The following is a 19630-nucleotide window of genomic DNA, read 5'->3' on the forward strand; positions in this document are numbered from 1 at the left end:
GGAGCGTGCTGGGGACTATTTTCAGGCGCTGCGTAATATCATTTTTAGCCAGAGAATTGTTTTATTTACCAAACTCTGTACACAACTATATGGAATTACTGAGAAGGGTGGTGAAGTTGACCAGCATCCGAGACAAAGAGGAATGCTTTTTCTTTCCTTTTGAGAGAAAAAATGCAGGCTATTGCATTCAAATAAAAGCATTGTTTTTTCTCACACCTACATGTAGGTATTACGGGCTGCTTAGTTCAGTGTTTGTCAGCTACTAGGAACTCCTAGAAGCTTCATCTAGGGGCTTGGGTGATTTGTTTATGTAAATACATGAGAGAAATGTTTGTTTGTGTAAGAAAAACACTGTGAATGATGTAAAGTGGTAATATAGGACCATGAAAAGGCCCTTTTTGTCTTAAGGCTTATCAGTGGTTAACTATCAAAAACGGCATGTGCAGCAAAAGTAAAGGTCCTTTTTGAAGAAAAAGCTAATGATTTAAAAACTCTTAGAAGGTCTATGTTGGCAGTTCTTGGCTAGATTAATGTGTCATCAAAATAGTTGCATCCCTAGTTAAAAAAAAACTGCCTGCCAGAGTCATTACTGTCAATATTTCTAAATGCAGCAACAATTTTTTTTTTTATACCGGTGACCATTGTTGAATAAAAGACATCAGTTAACATAACTTACCCCAGAAAGCTTTTTGTATAAGAACTATTCTTAGCTTTTTAAACATTGTTTCTTATTAAGAGTTTCAGTGAATTGTAGAAGCTTTTGGAGGATTGACTTTTACTCGGTCAGACCTTTGGACTTATAGAAACTGATTTGCGAGACTGTTTTTTTTAATGACCTTCATGGATGAAAACCCAATTCCAAAAGTCCATAGCCCAAATAGCCCAAGTTTATGGAACAGTTTGGTCAACGTGATCAAATCAGCCATGTTCTGGAAACTTAGGGTCCTCAGATGCTGTGTTCCTTAATGAGAGCAGAAATTACTCCAGAGCCCACGACATTTTATGCAATCTGGAACATGGATACAGCTTTTTTTCACCTCTGTTGATTTATTTTTTGGTTGGATATGATCTGTAAGTTTGAGCTTCCCAGTTAAATCATATATAAGCTTGTTGTCTCTGGCTTGAAACCATCACAAGGTTAATTGCCATAGCCTGGTGCTTGATTACTCATAAGCAATACATTTAGTAATTAACTTCTTTCTACTGTTTATTATTAGTTTAATCAATTGACTCTTTGTTCCTCTGTGGAATCCCTCTTTTGTTATGGCAGGCATTCCCTGTTTTTCTGTAAGTGTTTGGTTGCAGTGAAGGTAGGATCTCCTCTCTGGTTAGCCGTCACATTCCCAGACATCGGCTCATAGCTCCTCCAGACAAATACAAAATTGTATATTTTTTTCCCCTTTTCTGTTGAGTTGTTTTTGTCAAATGTCCAACTAATGCCGCTTTTGTGATTGGAAGGACAGACTGAACTCTTATGCTTTAATGACTGTTCTAACTATAACTATAGGAGGGGCTGAAATGTCGTCTTAATGCATCCTGGATCTGAATTTTCAAATTGACTTACATTTATTAGCAATTAAAATGCAAAATTTGAAATTTTATAGCATTATAGCCAAAGTTTAAAATACCATCTTTATAACACCACTTTTGTTATTTATTGTTGTCAACTTCCTTAGTTTAATTGTTTATATGAAAATACCTTCAGATAGTAATGTTTTTTTTTATTATGGTATTGAATGAGCTTGTTAACCTTACGAGTCCAAGCATAGCTGTTTTGACCATAATCACAACTGCCATCTTTAAAGACAAGTTTTTTAAACTTATTTTATAAGCATAGGGTATGTTTTTAGGATTTGAGGAATTTAAGTTGATTATTTGGATACGACTTTATATGTCTGCTCGCTTTATTTCTTTTGATCCTCATCATTTAGTTCTGTGAGTTAACAGACATGATGGGGAACCTGCAGGATTTAGGAGGTCTCAATACCAGTTGTGAGCACCAGAATGTTTCTTTGTTAATGTGAATGCTAATGGAATGAAGGAAGTAAAGGAATGTTTGTTCTCTATCTGTACTGTTTGTCTTGGAGTGCATGTCAAGGTTTGAATAATTTCTTTTATTTTACCTGAAGCCTGTTGTTTTCACCTCTGGGTGTAAGCTGGAACAGAAAAGAGAATAGGTGTTGCCTCCTCCGTGCAGAATTGAAAGACAGAGTTCTTGAGATACCTGGTCATAGGCGTTACAGAAGTTCAGCGCGAGAGTTGTTTACAATGGCAGTACTCTTAAGTCATTGTGATAATTATTTAAATGTCCCAATAGACATCAGTTGTTATCATGTCATACGTCTTTCAGAGGCTTCATTCTCTACAGCAATAATTTAAATGGTGTAGTGGTTGAAAATATTGGTTATTGGCCAATATGTTTATTTTTTTAAATTGGTATTTATGGAGGCCTGTTTCTGCCACTGAATAAAAAATAAAAAAAAAAGGTAATTGTGAGTTTTTATCTCACAATTCTGACTTTTTTCTCACAATTGCGAGTTTACATCTCGCAATTCTGACTTTTTTTTTCTTTCTCAGAATTGCTTGATACAAACTCACAATTCTGACTTTTTTCACAGAATTGCATGATATAAACTAGCAATTGCCAGTTATAAAGTGTAATTCTGATGGGGAAAAAAGAATGTTCTCAGAGTTGCAAGCTTATCTAAATCTCGCAATTCTGTTTTTTTTTCTCTCACAGTTGTGAGTTTATATCACGCAATACTGACTTTATAACTTGCAATTGCGAGTTTACATCCCACAATTCTGAGAAAAATAGTCAGAATTACCTTTTTTTTTTTTTTATTGAGTGGCAGAAACGGCTTCCATAGGTATCGGTTGTTTAATTAGTATTGTTGAATATATACTTCCATTTGAAAGTTTAGGGCCCAGATTCACAGACAGAGTTTAGGTTTAGGCTATAGTTCAATTAAGGCATGTAAGTAGCTTTTACAGATATGGCTCAGATAAAAACTGTACTGGTGTGCATCTTGAGACAAAACAATGAATCTGACATATTAATATCAGTCAGTGCAAGTTTCTTTCAGTTAAAACAGCCCAGACATGCATTTTAGTCTGGGACTAGGCTTAAGCCTTGTCTATGAAACCAGGGGTAGAGTTGGTAAAAGGTTTTTGAAAGTCTCTTTATCACCAAAGCTGCAAAAAAACGGCAATATTGTGAAAAATTATTACAATTTAAAATTATTTTATTCTATTTTAATATATTTTGAAATGTCACATGATCCATTAGAAATCATTCAAATATGCTGATATGATGACATTTTTAATTTGTTTTACATCAGATTGTGTTTGCCGTCACCTAGTTTACATATTACAATGTTGCGATCCCTAAATTCCCTTACAGCATTTAGATTACAACATTAAAATGTTTAACTTATCCAAGTGCCATGCATAGGTATTCTCCATTTAGAACACATCAGGCTTGTTTTGAAATTAGTGACCAAAATGTACCAGTCGCATCTGGTGCACAGGTGAAAGTTTGTCATGTGTGCACACCTGCTCAGCCTTTGCAATGCCCTCACAGATGTTAGCCAGAGAATGATTCACAAACCTTTTCATCTGCTATGATGTCACTGTCGGAACACAGGTTGCCCAACTCGTGAGCAGGTTTTACCCCACAGGCACACAAATGGAGTCCCTAGATTGGATGGCGAGGTTCTGCCCACTCTACGTGAGTGACTGGGTTATTGTGTCTCCCTCTAGAAACTGAGCTTGTCAACATTCCTCCAAACAAAGGCAACAACTGGGCACATGGCCAAAATCTAGCCGTTCTGTCTACAGGCTTGAGGGTTTGGTGGCCTTCTCACACTAATGTGATCATTATCAGAACGTCTCAGCACTTGCTTTTCCACATCCTCCCCACGCTCATTCCATTGAGTGGATTTTTTTTTCAGTTTTCCCCATTTCTTTCCCTTTCTTTCTCTTTTTCTGGTACATGGTGTACCAGAGAGCACGGCCTTTAGTAGAACATTGCATGCCAGATGCTTCCCTTTGGCACTTTGTCTTGTTGGGTTTGTCAGTGAGTTGGTTTCAAGTGATGGTTGGCCTTCAGTTTGCAGGCCTTGAGTTAGATGCTAAAACCTCTAAATGTGCCGTTCACTAAATGTGAACGGCAGAGTTCTAAAATTGTGGAAATAACTACTACAAATTGCTTTTAAGTTAGTAAACCCTTAGAAATTTCCGTTCATACCGCACACCGAGCCATTCATGCTGTGTGCCAAATCAATTTTAATAGGGTATTTAAAAAGATTAATTGTTAATCCCTTCAGCACTGGAGAGTATTCGTGTTTTCCTCATTGTGGAAATAAAGATAACTGTACTTCTGGAATATGGCCTGAAGACGATTTCCTGCTTGGATGCTTGGAAATCCAAGAAAGGGTAACTGGGTAACTACCCCAAAAAAGGGTAACTGTTTTCCAAACAACATGACTGATTTTACCATTGTCTGAGAGTTTAATCTTGCTATTTTGCCCCAGCAGCAACAGGCAAAAATGTTTTCCTTTCTTACCTTCAGGTGTTACTTTTCATTTTTAGGATCTAAAATTCTGTGCAGAGTTGTTGCTTCACTCACAGTGGAAATTTTAACCAGATTTGCTCCTTCGAATTATTATTTTTTTATTATATAAAGCTTGGAGGTTTTCAGAGTGGCTGCTTCTGTTCTGTCATAATAGACTTAAGCCTATACTGTGGTGAATAACGATCCAGGAACAGCAATGATCCCTTGAAAAATATCTTGAATAATAACTACAGAGTACACAGGTATAATGATTCAGTATATGTTAGCAATTGATTTATAAATTACGTAAAACAGAACAGTGCAACTATTCAAAAAGGACAAAACAAAATTTTAGAGTGGGGTTTGCCTGTGTAGAGGTTGCCTCTATGATGCTACAGTGTTGTGAGCCTGTCATTCATATCTGTAGCACAAGTGGATGAGTAACCTAGAACAATCTAATACAAACTGATTATTTATTATTTCCAATAACTTTTGCAGAACTTTAAGATTCATTTAAAATGTGCTTTTTGGCACAATACTACCTACAATTATAATACAATATGGTAATTATAGTAAAATAGTAACTTATGTAATAACTAGGGGTGTAACGGTACACGTATTCGTACCGAACCGTTTCGGTACGGATAACATAAATATGATTATTTATATGTGGTTATTTATGTCCTTATATTAATGCAGCATTGTTTTGGAATCATTAATGCAGCAGCACACATACAGTTACTATATGAGCATGTCGGATGTATATTTAGAGGAAATATTTTGAGCATTCATCATGGTACTGCCATTTGCCTCTAAGGCTGTACCTTTTCTGCTAAAGTTGTGTACCCATTAGGTGTTTCACATTTGATGTAGGTCCCAGTTGCCCCCCTCTTCACCTCTAACTAGTCTGGGAAAACAAGCTGTGGCATGTAAAGAGGAACTTTTTGCTTTTCATGCATCCTTCCCTGTCTCCCCTGGACAAACCATCCTTTATTGTTTCAAAAAAGCCTCAAGGTGCAAGTGCTTTGCAGTTCGAAGTCTTTAATTAGGCTCATTTTTTCCTCATGGGAAATAGTTAATAGTTTAAAGTGGCATAGCTTGTGTCCCAGCATCAGGTTCCAATTGTAGGTAGGGTGGCTGACAGGAGAGAGTGTGTATGAGAGAGTTTCATGACTAGCTTTGGCTTGTGTCCCAAATTCCTTAACTATAGTGTTTGTGTGTTGCCCAGTTGGACTTTGTCTCGGTCACGAGTTAATGGATATTTTTGCCCGTACTGAATGTGTCGTCTTTGACTTCATTGACCACTGCTGTATAACATTACCTCAGATTACAAGAAGATATGTCTTAAAGTAGGAAGTGTACTTTGTGTTACTTTCAGATGTATGACTGAAACACTTCAGCCACTGTTGCAAACATTTAATCACTTATTTTTTTTACTTTGTTTTGGTAGACCATCAAATGTTTTGTTAATGTTAAAGGTCAACTAACGAAACGATTTACTCATTCTTATGTCATTCCAAACCTGTATGACATTGTTTTGGCTGTGAAACAAAACAGGAGAGATATTGAAGAATGTACAGTCCGTATGATCTGTGCACTATATTCAAAGCCTCGAGAAGCCGTTTGATAGTTGCTGTTGTTGTTTTTACTCTAAGAGGAACAGAATAGTGGATAAGAAGATATTCTTCAATATGACATCCTTTTTTGTGTTCCACAGATGACGGAGAGTAAATGAGTGTTAGGTGAAATATTTCTTTAAAACTTCAAACATGAAATTCCAGGGATGCAGTCAACATGTCAAATACCTAAAGCAGTCACATGCTTTGGGACTGTTTATGGCCCAACAAAGCCATAATCCTCACTTGCTAAACATCTCAGTCACTCAGGTTCCTCCTCTTTCATGGAGAGCCGATTTCAGATAAGCTGCTGAACGGAATGTCTACAAACAGAATGTTTCACTTACAGACTTTTCCACTCTTGTTCCTCCAGGTGTTCTGTGTGCTTTGATCTCCTGACAAACTGGTACTTTGAGAAAGAGGGGAAGCTGTACTGTCACAAACACTACTGCGAGAAGTTTGGGGAGTTGTGCCATGGCTGTTCACTGCTTATGACTGGACCTGCTATGGTAAGAAAAGCTATGTGAAAAAAATTCACTGAGAGAGTAAAGAAACTGACTATCAATAGAAAGGTCTTAAGAAGAAGATTTCACAAGACAAATGCTAACCTGCGCAAGAACCGCTCAGATAACATGCCATTGTCTCATCCAGTAAATATTTACATGGCTAAATCAAGAGGTCTAATGAAGGCAGACAAAAGGCAATATGTGCAGATGTTTTTCATGATACCGAAGAGGTCACTGATAAGGTAAAGGGTGGTTTAAACTTTCTTTTCCACTTTACCACTCCTAATGTGAGCAAATGAATCACATTTGAGTGATGCTTGTGGGAGGAAAGCATATGAAAGGCACAAATCTTAAATCTCTCCTGTAAGGACTACATCAGCATTACGAACTTATGAGTCAAAAACCTCCCTACAGCTGTCTCACAAATGACCAAAGCCCTGCTATATTTGTTCCATCATCACTACCACAGTATGGTATCAAAGGTGTAAGTTATGATTATCCAAACTGTCATCAGATTCAGCTGAGCTCACGCTGAATTGATGTGTGCTTGATTGTTTTGCAGACTTGATGGGATGATTCACCCCAACTTGAAAACCCTGTCACCATTTACCCACCGTCATGTTGTTTTGCAAAACACGAAAGATGTTTCTGTTGATTTTATCCATATGAAAATCAATGGGACCTAATACAAGCTCCAAAAAGGACGTAAATGTAGTTTGAAAGAAGTCCGTACAAACAAATATCCAGACTACAACAAATATAGCAACAACATATGATGTTGCTAAAAAGAACATTATTTTGTGTATTTGGTGTAATGAAATGTTTATGCGGTTTAAGGTTCAAAAAACACATTATTTTCCACATACTGTACATTATTGTTTCTCCTCTATGCCCCGCCTTTCTGAAACGCGTCGATTTTTACAAAGCTCATCGTTCTGAAAAGCGAGGTGTGCTCTGATTGGCTAGCTATCCAGTGTGTTGTGATTGGCCGAATACCTCAAGCGTGTGACGGATGTGATGCCGCTTACCATATTGTGATTGTCCGGCCGGAGCGATGAGACAAAAACATTAAAACCCATTATAAATGAGCCATTTGTTGCATTTGAGTGAGCGGCGGCGGGCGGGCTTGAGAACGACGCGGCCGGCGGATTCGATGAAGGAGCTGGACCCCGAGCTGGACTCCACTTCGTCCACAGTGAAAGCCGATCCGGTGATCCAACAATGAAACAGCGCCTTCACGACATGGCGGCCGCGGCAACAACAATACTACAGCGAGAATTAAAGTTACACCTTTAGACTTTAGTCTTTGCAACTTTACAGATCTTCTTTATGCACCAAGAGCTTGTAACACTCCAAAGAGAAAGGAAAAATTGAAATCGCATCATATGACCCCTTTAAAAACATTGGGTCCCGTGTACGGGTGTGCCATATACCGTCCACGATAATACATTTTTACATGATAAAAAAAGTGTCATATCGCGATATCAACGATATAGCGATGCGATGACCGAGAGCGGCTCTAGAGCATATTCGAGCGCACACTCTTACCTTCAAAAATAGGCGAGGCGCATATCTTTAGCGAAGCGGCGCGGAGAGCCGCTTCTGGGACCCTTCTGAAATGTGCCGCGGCTCCGCTAATGTAAACACAAGCATTGACTAGAGTGGCCGCGTCGGAGCCGTAACGCGCCACAGATGGGTGCAGTGTAAATAAAGGGTAAGTCACTCTCGCAGTATTTTGACATCATACACCGATCGGTCTGCTTCAAGTCGAGCAGACAGCTGCTGCTGCCACCTCATGACAATAGATTCACACTTCAAATTAGGTAGTCTGTCATCGATGACAGTAGCTCATTGGAAAAGGATGGAAAATGAATAAATGCTGCTGCCTGCCTGCAATCACCAATAAAACGTTGTTCCATGTTTTTTTCTTCTGTATCGTCATAAATATCGTTATCGCAAATATTCTTGAAATATCGTGATATAATTGTGAGGCTATATTGCGCACCCCTAGTCCCGTGACTGACTAATATGGACAGCTGTATTGTTCAAATATTCTCTTTGTGTTTCTTACTTTTCCTTCTAGGATAACTCATTAGTTTTCTCGTGTGTCAAGTAAAACTTTGAATCATATCTCTGTCTTGATTTCAGACTAGTTGTTACTGCTGACTATTATAAATTATCTCATTCCTGTGAGCAGGGTGACTGATCTGAAGGCTGGAATGGCCTCAGTGTTGTGTGCTGTTTCATCATGCGTCTGGAATGCTTTTGCATGGGCTTCAATGAGGAGGAGACTTACAAATCTATCTCTAATGTAAACAAATCACTGCTCAAAAAGCAGGTCGTGTTTAAATGGGTTAAAAGAGAAAAGTGGGAGAAAGAAGAGAATTTGCCAGCTAGCAAAACTCATAATAGGCCTTTTCTGTTTGGGCTCGGATTGACGGATGCCAAGTATTTCTGGTCAGGGTGCGTTGCCAGTTGTGGGCTCAAGCACAAGCCAGCAGGTTGTCAAAACCTCTGAAAGACAGGCAGGGAGAAATCACATCCTCACAGCTGAAGGGCTTGTTTGAGAATGTGTTTGTGAATCCATCCATGGTAATAAACTCTTTTCTTTGGCTGGATTAAAGTTACTCACTGTTCAGTCCAGTTGAGTTTCTACCCTATTTTCCCCCTTTTTTCTTCATCTTGGAGTTACATTTCTATGTCTAAAGCTGCTGTAATGGTTCTGCTGCCACTTTTTAGCACGTCACGTTCTTAGGTGAGAAACTTTCACATAGAGAGTTTAAAAAAAAAAAAAAAAAATTTATCCGTTCTGTGTTCAGTTAGCCGTAGTGATATGACTCCTTGAGTCCTAAAGGAGGGGTGGCTCTTTTACAAAGTACTGCTGGGAAACAGCCTTTCTCACATGCACATTCACACTCTGCTGTAACACACAGACAGTTATGACGTTTATAAATTGTGTATGCTCAAAAAATATTTGAAACGTCATGCTTACTCACAGGTTGAACCAAGAGTCGAGCTGTTCAACTAACTGCCCTTGAGCAAAGCACTGTACATGTACACTTGGTTTACTGTAAATGTAGACATTAAATATTACATCATTCCCATACCCTGTCAGCTTTGCTGATTACCATATGGTCAGTTGCTATCTTGTATGCAGTACAATGCCTTATAAAGAAATACAAATATTATTATTATTATTATATACCTTTTCATTATTTTTGAGTGTTATGGTATTATTTTGCATTATTTTATGCTAGAATGACCAAGACCTAATCCAAGTAGGCATGAAATCCTCTAATTGCCTGTCTACATGTTCTGAACTCTGATTGTTGAATGGTTTAGTCTGCTTGAGGAGGTGTGGCTTCCCCAGCCGAGAAATTACCCAAGAATTTGGTTAGTCAAACCCTGGGACCATTGATTCACAGCTCAGTAAACATAACTGCTAATCTGTCTTTTGTGGTTCACATTAAATGAAACCTCAGCGTGACCTCATACTTTCTCCATTCAGCCAGAATGAAAGGAAGAGCCAGAGGGTTGTTGGTTAAATAATTTTCCATTCAAAAGTTTATTTCTGTTCAATAACCCTTGTTGATTGGCAGTTATTTTTATATTTAATTTATATGAGTAAGTTAGAGTGGGCAAACTGTGTGTGTAATATATTTCTAAGGAGTGAGGATGAAAGCAATTTGGTATTGAGTGCTCCTATAAAACATCAGGCCTGTAAAGAAAGGGATCTAGGGTATTTAATTGTTTACAAGTTTAAAAGATGTGTGGGGGTTTGATTTATGATTTCTGTGGAATTGTATTTGCTAATGTAATGACTAGTGAATGGATATTTATGGTTTATGTATTTCCAGTAAATTCTCAGATTAAAATGTGTGTGGTTGCATATTTGATAGTCCTTCCGGGTTTATACATTTTTTCAGGGTGAAACATCAGAGAATAAAAGTAAAAAGGGGCAAACAATAAAAAGTTTTACCCCAAACTTTTCTTGTAAGATTTATGGGAGGGAGCTCAAAGCGAGAGCCTGCATTAGATAGAGGTAGGAGGTGTTAAACAGAGATTGACACAAATGATGTGTTGTCTAAGGGCATGGGATCATGGCTATGGGGAAGGGGCTGGCAGTCTTATGTCACTTCTGATAACAGACAGGCCCAGACACTTGCAGGTGTTACAGAAAAAGACAGCGCACGCACTCGCGTCACTGTTAAAGAACGCAGACTGAGCGAAGACAGTACACCGACACAAAGCAGATGAAGCACAATGAAGGTATGATCCACCACGCCTGGGCTCGGCAGAGAGCAGTCTGCATCCACTCAACGCACAGGAGTATCCCAGAAAGAGTGTTTCTGGACCACTGTCAGGGCACTGAGGATTACCTTTTGGGATGTCCATTGTGGACTTTTGGAGTGAAATCGCGAGCTATTATGGTGGTTTTCTGATGTGCACTGGGCATTGGTGTGTTTCAGGTGGCAGGAGACTATAAATACCACCCCGAATGCTTCGTGTGTTTAAGCTGCAGAGTGGTGATTGAGGATCAGGATACCTATGCCTTAGTGGAACGAACCAAACTCTACTGGTGAGCACACATTTCACTTCCAAACTGTACATGTATTTATTGTAGACCGTACTGGTGCGGAAACTTTACACGCATTAGCTCCAAACTGTAGTGATGATTCCTCTGTGTTGACTTTTTACATATCTTAGCTAGGGTGACCAGAAGTCCCAGTTTTATGACGATTCATTCAAAAATGTAAATATGTCCCAGTTTCAGTTTGACTTTTTATTTTAATTAACTATCTTCAGTATCCTTGTAGTTATGATCTCTTGTATCATTTGTGTTGTTCAATAGGATGCCACTGCAGAATTGCAAAGCTGTTTTTGAAAGCTTAACTGAACAAAATCTAATAGTTTCTTGTGCAGCACATTAAAAAAAGTTGTTTTCTTGCAAGGAAACGCAAATCTTGTGCACATCTGGCTTTTTTAAATTCACTTAATTCATTATTTAATAAATTAACTAATTTATTTTAAAGTACCAATTTACGAAAAAACTGTTATATATGTACACACATTTGTTCTATTCATGTTTCATGAATAAGGCCCATTAGTTACAAAATTTTACTGAGGAAACACTTGCATTGCAAACCTTGAGTAGCCTTTAAATATTGGTAACTTAAATTGTATTACATTGAGTACAGGTAAGCAGCTATATTTAATACAATATCATAATCTCCTAATTCTTTATATTAAAAAAAGTTTCTTCTTAACTTCCTTTTATATGATTCAATTTGCTATTTTGTCTGTTGTTTATCTTCATTTGTTGTTTTCAGTAAAGCACAGGCAGGTTGACACAGATCCAAGGGTTTCATAACATGTCTAGAGGTGACTTGCTCTTGTCAGGTCTTGTCCTGAAAGTTCAGGTCCTAAAGTTTTCAAACTCAAGTGAGGCTCTTCAACTTCTCTCTCTCACGCAGTGGTAAATGCTACAAGCAGGTGGTCCTGACGCCGGTGTTGGAGAAGCATGGTTTGGCCGACTCTCCAACGGACCTGCTCCCTCACACAGTGACTCTGGTGTCCATGCCCGCTGCCACCAATGGTAAAAGAGGTTTCTCTGTCAGCGTGATTAGAGACTGCACAAGTGCCACGGCCAGTGTCCAGGTCAAAGAGTAAGTAGAGATGTGGAATTAACATGTAATACATTTGATGCATCCCCCAATTATTTTGCTTGAGATCTTCGTTTGAGTCCTGGTTAAGCAAGCAGTCAGATAAAGCTGAATATGCTGAGAAACATTTGGAATAATAGAGACTTACTTAAGTAATTTATCACCTCGAAGATTCACCGCAATGCCACCACACCCAATGTCAGAGACACATGGAATGTTTTGCATAACTGTGGTGATATGACTGCTTATGTTGGACTGAGGGCACAAACTGCCACTTTCTTTTTGTGTTCTTTGGATGTGATGCCATAACAGAAAGCTATGCGATTTCTCTTATCATTCTTAACCTGTCTTTTCATGATGGAAATCTCCCAAAATCTTATCCTTACAGGGTCAGAGGGATGCATATTAGTCCAGAGGTTCGGAACGCCATCCATGTTGGGGACCGAATCCTGGAGATCAATGGACTCCCAGTGTCAGCTCTGATGGAGGAGGAGGTACTTTCCATTTTTACCACTACCATGCTTGCTATTAGCTTTGAGGTGAGGTGAAATCGTGCCAACGTTAACTTGTTGAAGCAATACAGAGGAACGGCATGGTAAGCATTTGGAACACAAACTCATACTATAGCTTGTCCCAGCACATACAATGACACTCCTTTCATACCATGGTCATTACTGTAACCTGGTCATGCATTGAATTTACACTACTCCCTAGAAACAGGCTGTTTGTTATATGGCTTTGATGTGTTTTTTTAATCATAATCCATATGGAGCTTGGAGCTTCATTCTAAATTGACATGCATCTGTTTTGTCAAAGCACTGGATATATTTGTTGATGTTGCAGAAGCAGTATTTAGTTTTCTTAAGAAATAAAAAGTAGTCATGCATGAGTTTAACTTTGTAATGCATACCTATATTGGGAGGTCTGTGTATGTAGACTCTTGTACTAAAGTGACTTGTCAACTCCTATGTAAATGCTTTGCATTCTTATCGTGCATTTGTAAATGTAATTTCATTTTCCCACCATTTCTCCTTAATGTCTGAATTCCACTGCTTCACTTCTGTTGTCATGGATTTGTGCCCTAATTTAATCACGTACAAGGAGGTTTTTGGACTGACTTTGTTTGGCAGCCATCTGCCCGACGTAATGAGCAGCCTGAAGTTCTGTAATCCTAAAAATGGAAAATTCCTGGAAAAGTCCTGAAATGAACATAATCACAATTACAGAAAGCAGTCTTCATTGCTGCATGTCCAGATTTATCGACCTGAAAATATTGAATATCCAGCGTATTCCACTGTTCCTGTGTATTACATAATCTTAAATTCAGTGTTGATTTTAAGGGCTTATCTTTTGCACCTTTAGAAAGACCTTTTGTGTGGCACCAGCTTTGACTGGGAGGAAAATCAATGTTATCTATGTGAACAGCACTAATGCACAATACTGAACTTTTATGACTTAATGCTGTCCTCTAGCTTTTAATTGTTCTTGTGACCCTCATCAAAACAACCAGAGTGTATATGACCTTCTGAATTTGGATTGGTCGTTTCAGGTGGAGGACCTGATCCATCGGACCAGTCAGACACTGCAGCTGTTGATGGAATATGATCCAGTCAGACAGCGTCTGGACCGACTCCGCCTGGGCTCTTCCCGCAGTCAACTGGGTGTCCCCGCGGCCTCCCGCATGCGTATGTCCTCCTCAGCGGATGCTGAGATCGAACGAAGTGACTCAGTGGACAATGGGACGTTAAAAAGGAGGTCCCTCAGGTAACATATGTCATCTAATTGGAGCACAGTTCATTTACATTTTTGATTCCAAGTGGATACAGAGATGGTGCAAAATAAATACATTACACACTTGTTTATCCTTTTCCAATTGCTTTTTGGGTTTGTAAAGAATTAATACTTCTGTCTTGTGTGGTGTAGACGTAGCAACAGCATCTGCAAGTCTCCAGTTTCTTCATCTCCTAAAGACCCTCCGATTCTAACTCGAGATATCGGGCGCTCTGAATCCCTCCGTTCTCCTTCCAGCCGCTCTCACCGTATTTTCCGGCCCTGTGACCTCATCCATGGAGAAATCCTCGGAAAAGGTTTCTTTGGACAGGCCATCAAGGTGTGCATATGTTTAACAACCTTTCCTCATTTTGTGTGTATTGCAGTGTCTAGAAGAGCTGTTTCACTGCATTGAAGCTTAGTTCATAGTTGGAAGACAGGTCTGTATTTCCTTTGGTAATGAAATCATAAGGAATTCTGATTCCACAGTTATGAATTGTGGTTCCTTAATGATTCTATTACCGTGCATTTTTCTTTACTTGGAATAAGTTCAGTAGTGTCATAGTAGTTCCATTCCCAGTTAGCAGAACAATGCGGATGAAGTTTATTAAAACTATTTGGTTTCAATATTTTTGAAGAACGGGAAATAATTTAAGTTCCAACCCTAATACTGTGTGATTTTTTTTTTCTTTCTTTTTTTGTAGGTGACCCATAAAGCCACAGGTGAGGTGATGGTCATGAAGGAGCTGATCCGCTGTGATGAAGAGACACAGAAAACGTTCCTAAAGGAGGTATGAAGATCCCTTTCTTTCCCCACAAGTACCTCTCATTCGTCCATCTGATTACTACATAATTTTTTCCCTTCGTCTCCATATCCACTTTTATTCCTTCCATCCCTTTGTTGTCTACTCAGGGTCAGTATCAGGGCTTGATTTAAACTGCAGATAAAACAGATCCATGTGGCACCGGGATACAGTGTTGCTGTCGCATTTGTGATTTTCTTCAGAGGAAAAGAGTCTTAGATTTATCCAGACTGTATTTAGTATGAATCATTTGAAGAATCTTAGCAATTAGTATTTTTCCCTCACTCTCTCACTCTCTCTCTTTTCCAGGTAAAAGTGATGAGAAGTCTTGATCACCCACACGTTTTGAAGTTCATTGGGGTTTTGTACAAGGACAAGCGGCTTAATCTGATAACAGAGTTCATTGAGGGAGGCACTCTGAAGGATTTTATCCGAGACACGGTGCGTCCTGATTTTCAAATCCCTTTTTTCCTTTCCTCTTGCTTCTAGGAAGGGCTGTATATCATCTGTTAGTGTTTTAGTCTTTGTCTCCGTTCACCTGAGATGAACTTTGTAAGGAGGAAGGGAGAGGGACAGAAAATAGGGACTGGAAAATATAAACAGTCGATGAAATGAGAGGAAGAAAATGCAGTTGTGTGGTTGCAGCGGATGAGAGATAAAGGAGGTATGAAGTGTTTCCAGGTGTGGGATTCTAGTGAGAATTTTTTCCAGATCACCCACTGGGTTTGCTTCAAACCAAACATAAGGATAACAGATGATATACCTCTCTTGTTCAGTCTGTCATTGTGTCTCTCTAATGCGCTATAATGTTTTCTATAAAAGTGTGTCTGTGTGTGTAATTTGTCTAATAAGCGGCTGCCATTATGTAACGATTTCCTCTCTTAATTCACGGACAGCATAGCGTGCTGTCACACTGGGCTGTATTATAGTGTGGTTATAAACTAGGCCAGCAATTCATCTCTCTTTCTCTCTCTCTCTCTCTCTCTGTCCCTACAGGACTCATTCCCTTGGGAACAGAGAGTTAGCTTTGCAAAAAGCATCGCATCTGGAATGGTGAGTGGGCTTCTGGGTCTGCACACATATAGATTTGCAAAACAACATAAGCTATTGTTGTACTACATTTGAGGCACTTTTGGATCAGAATTGACCGTTATATATTTGATTTGATTGAGAGTATCTTGAGTTTTTCTTTTTTATGCTGGTACTCGTCACTCTCTGTTAGGAACAAGAATCATTTGCAGACCTTAGTTAGGACTTGCTCAAAAATTATAGGTGTGCCTCTGCGGAGTCTAGCAGAATTCTATGAGCAACAAATACTAAGAAAAACTCGTAGCATTACGGGAGATGACTCTCACCCCTTGAAGTTTTACTTTGAAGTATTGCCCTCTGGAAGAAGATTCAGAAGCATTAAATGTTCATCTAATAGATATAAATTCACTTTTGTTCCAGAGGCTATACGTTTTTGCTATTCAAATTTTTAGTAAGGTTTTTTTTTTAAATAATTTTATTGTTTATGTACGAAATTTATTATGAAGCATGTTGGGCTGTGTTTTTACTTATTTATCTTTTTGTATTGTCTATGTGATATCTTATGTTTGAATTAAGTTTGTTATATGATGCTATGATGCTACTACCATACTTTAATTGCCCCTTGTGGGATTAATAAAGTTGTTAACTAACTAACTAACTATATATACATACATTGAAGGAAATGGTGAGATAAAAGAGGACAATTTAAAGGTTAAGTAATTTTTTAGATGTCACAAAAAATTTCCATCCCAGCTTAATATTCAGAGACTAAAAGTAAGATTTAAGTAGGTTGATTTGATTTGTGTAATCATTGGTGTAAACATTGGCTTTGGTGTTATCAACATGTTGTTTTAGTGCCACAACCAGTCTGATGCAGAAACATTGGCTCTGGCCACTGGCATGAGTTTGGGGTGGGACTATCTTTGTCAACCAATAGCAAACAGGGACTATAATTTGGCATTACATCTGGGGTCATTAGAGGAGCAAAAATACTAGTATCAACACTTTGTCCGAATTCATTAATCCAGTTAAAAGATGAATCTGTGATGTCTCCATGGAGTAACATTTCATAAATGGGAGGGAGGTCTCCCAACCATAAATCGACAAGCAATATGAACTCTGTCTTGTGTGTTTTTTTTGCCTAAACTAAGCACATCAGGACATTTATGACAGAGATTTGATTTTGATTTCTGTTGTCTCACTGGGCATCCCCGCCCACTGTAAAAAAAAAAGTGTTAAATGTGTTTAATCCACGTTAAATGTGTTCTAATATGGAATGCACAATATATCTGCACCATATTGGTTATCTGCCAACATTGGCACCTTTTATATTAATTGCTATCAGCCATTACTGGATATATAGCAGTCAATGATAAATATTTAATAGGTTACGCTTACTTTAAAGTCATCAATCATCTATCATAAATTGTTTTACTTGCTACTAAAAACATCACACCTGGTTAGGACACCGTTTTACTTTAATCTTCAACAGCAAGTACATCTCAACTAAGAAATGTCTGAGTAGTTGAGAAGACAGACAAGCAACTTCCTGTTTAGCAGGAGGTTTTGTTGTGTATTGCTGATGCATCACTTTAGTTTTTGTCTTAGTACTTCTTGTTGTGGTGGTGATCAAGAGGTTGTAGATTTCTCTTGCAGTTCTGTCTTTCCTCATTCTGCTCAGACACAAGCTCTTTTTCCGTCTCATCTGATTGATTTTATTCTCTTATTCTTTCAGGCATATCTGCATTCAATGAGCATCATACATCGAGATCTCAACTCTCACAACTGCCTGGTCAAACTGGTACGGGAGGAGTTTCACCCATTCCACATATTAACTCAGATCAAAGTCTACACTTATTTGGCCTTGCTTGGGGAGCCCAGGGCCTAGAAACAGGTTTTCATAATCGAGAATAGCTGACAGACTTGTGTCAGCACAAACAAAACGGCTAAAGTAGACAAGCACCCAAAAACATGTTATGTAATAACACTTGAGCAGGAGAGAGAACCCTAAGTGAAGGGTAAAGATCTGTTCACACTCGAGGATTGTTTAGTTAATGGTTGCTCACTTGTTTAGTTAGTGGAAAGAAGATAAGACAGGAAATGCTGTCTGACCCTGACTGACCTCAGTGTTTCACATATCCTGAGTGAATCACTTATGACAAGATATTTAAAGAACCTTTTTAGGAGAACAAACGGCATGCCTTTGGAGCTTAGTTAAACATTTAGACAAGTGCAAATAGTTTAAAGCTAGGATTGACTTCTGATGTTAAGATCTTTCTTTTACACCCTACTTGAATTTTTATGTTTTTCTTTGAATTTCTTTTTATTTTGTGTATTTTTTTATTTTTAGGGTTCCTTTGTACTCATAAATTTGTATCAGAGAACTAGCACTGTCATGCTAAACATTTCTGCACATCTGTTCTTTTTCGCTCTACTTGTCTGACACCTGCAGGACAACACCGTCGTGGTGGCAGATTTCGGTCTATCTCGTCTAATCATGGAGGATAAGGTCAAGCAGCCACCCCCTGACAAACCAACCAATAAGAAAAGACTGTTTAGACGGATTGACCGTAAGAAACGCTACACGGTGGTGGGGAACCCATACTGGATGGCCCCAGAAATGCTTAATGGTGAGAAGAGAGTATTACACCGAAGATAGTGCTTTACTAAAGGTCTTTCCACACAGAGTGCGGTGCGAAAAAGCGAGGCGAATCGCTGACGAACTGTGCTTTCACACTGAACGCCAAACAATTGTTCGCCTTCTGCTAATTCACGCCTGCACGCTAGGTGGTGCCGACCAACAATGCATTTTTCCTCAGATATGTATCTCGTAAATGGATTTAACATCGTCCGCTGCTCAATATACAGCATTAAATTAAGATAAACAAACTTTGGTTCTACACCAGAAACACAAACTATCTATAATGCTTACAAGAATAGGCTACGTCCTAAAGTATAATTAGACGTACAATTAGCATCAAGCTACACTTGAAAATGTATGTAATTATTAATGTATTTGCTTACCCACTTTAAACCCCTTAACTGTCACCATCCCACCTGTGGGACGCTTGGCGCTCTTTTTTTGTTGTTTTCCTTTTTCTCTATCAAATCTTTTAGTAATCATCATACATTATATATAATTTGAAAGGTTAGAAGCCCAAGATTCATTTTGTGAAAACCATTTTGAAATCGGGCATTGCGTTACCATGGAAATTGTACTTTAAAATCTTTTGGCGGTCTCCTCCCCCTTAGTAGGCGGTGTCAAGTGTCATATTACAAAATGCATTACGCTCTTTTAGAATCAAATCTTTTTATAATCTTGACAAAAAACATAATTGGAAAGGTCTGAGTCTCAGATTCCATATTTGGTGGTTATTATGAGATAGAAGTAATATTGACAGAGAAATCTAGACATTTGTGACAGAAAAATGCATTAAAAAATTATATGGAATTTGGATGGCAAACCCGGTGGCTGTTTGTGGTATAACGCCCTAAATAAAACCTCACAGGAACCTCAGTTTTTTTCATATCAACTTCAAATTTGGAATATAACTTATTTAGACATAAGGCTTTAATTTTATACCATTTTAGAGTAAAACCTGTTATGTAAAATATTTATTATATATAAAATAAAATAAGTATAGTGCATTTTCTTTACAGTAAATTTAAACTTCTATAACTTTTTGAT

General features: G+C 38.4%; 1 protein-coding gene across 2 annotated transcripts in view; it reads left to right on the forward strand.

Moving 5' to 3' along the window:
- Positions 1 to 19630, forward strand: part of limk2 (LIM domain kinase 2) — a 26067-nt gene that overhangs the window by 2414 nt on the left and 4023 nt on the right. Inside the window, exons 3-13 of one of the 2 annotated variants that reach the window (XM_016441811.1) lie at positions 6545 to 6680; positions 11147 to 11256; positions 12152 to 12343; positions 12729 to 12834; positions 13890 to 14104; positions 14264 to 14450; positions 14815 to 14901; positions 15223 to 15354; positions 15910 to 15966; positions 17678 to 17743; positions 18389 to 18572. In XM_016441811.1, coding sequence (XP_016297297.1) covers positions 6545 to 6680; positions 11147 to 11256; positions 12152 to 12343; positions 12729 to 12834; positions 13890 to 14104; positions 14264 to 14450; positions 14815 to 14901; positions 15223 to 15354; positions 15910 to 15966; positions 17678 to 17743; positions 18389 to 18572 — 1472 coding nt within the window. The remainder of the gene's footprint in view (positions 1 to 6544; positions 6681 to 11146; positions 11257 to 12151; positions 12344 to 12728; positions 12835 to 13889; positions 14105 to 14263; positions 14451 to 14814; positions 14902 to 15222; positions 15355 to 15909; positions 15967 to 17677; positions 17744 to 18388; positions 18573 to 19630) is intronic. The other variant, XM_016441812.1, reaches the window with a different exon arrangement.

This window comes from Sinocyclocheilus anshuiensis, unplaced genomic scaffold, assembly GCF_001515605.1.
Source record: "Sinocyclocheilus anshuiensis isolate Anshui unplaced genomic scaffold, SAMN03320099.WGS_v1.1 scaffold799, whole genome shotgun sequence".
NCBI classification, from domain to species: Eukaryota; Metazoa; Chordata; class Actinopteri; order Cypriniformes; family Cyprinidae; genus Sinocyclocheilus; species Sinocyclocheilus anshuiensis.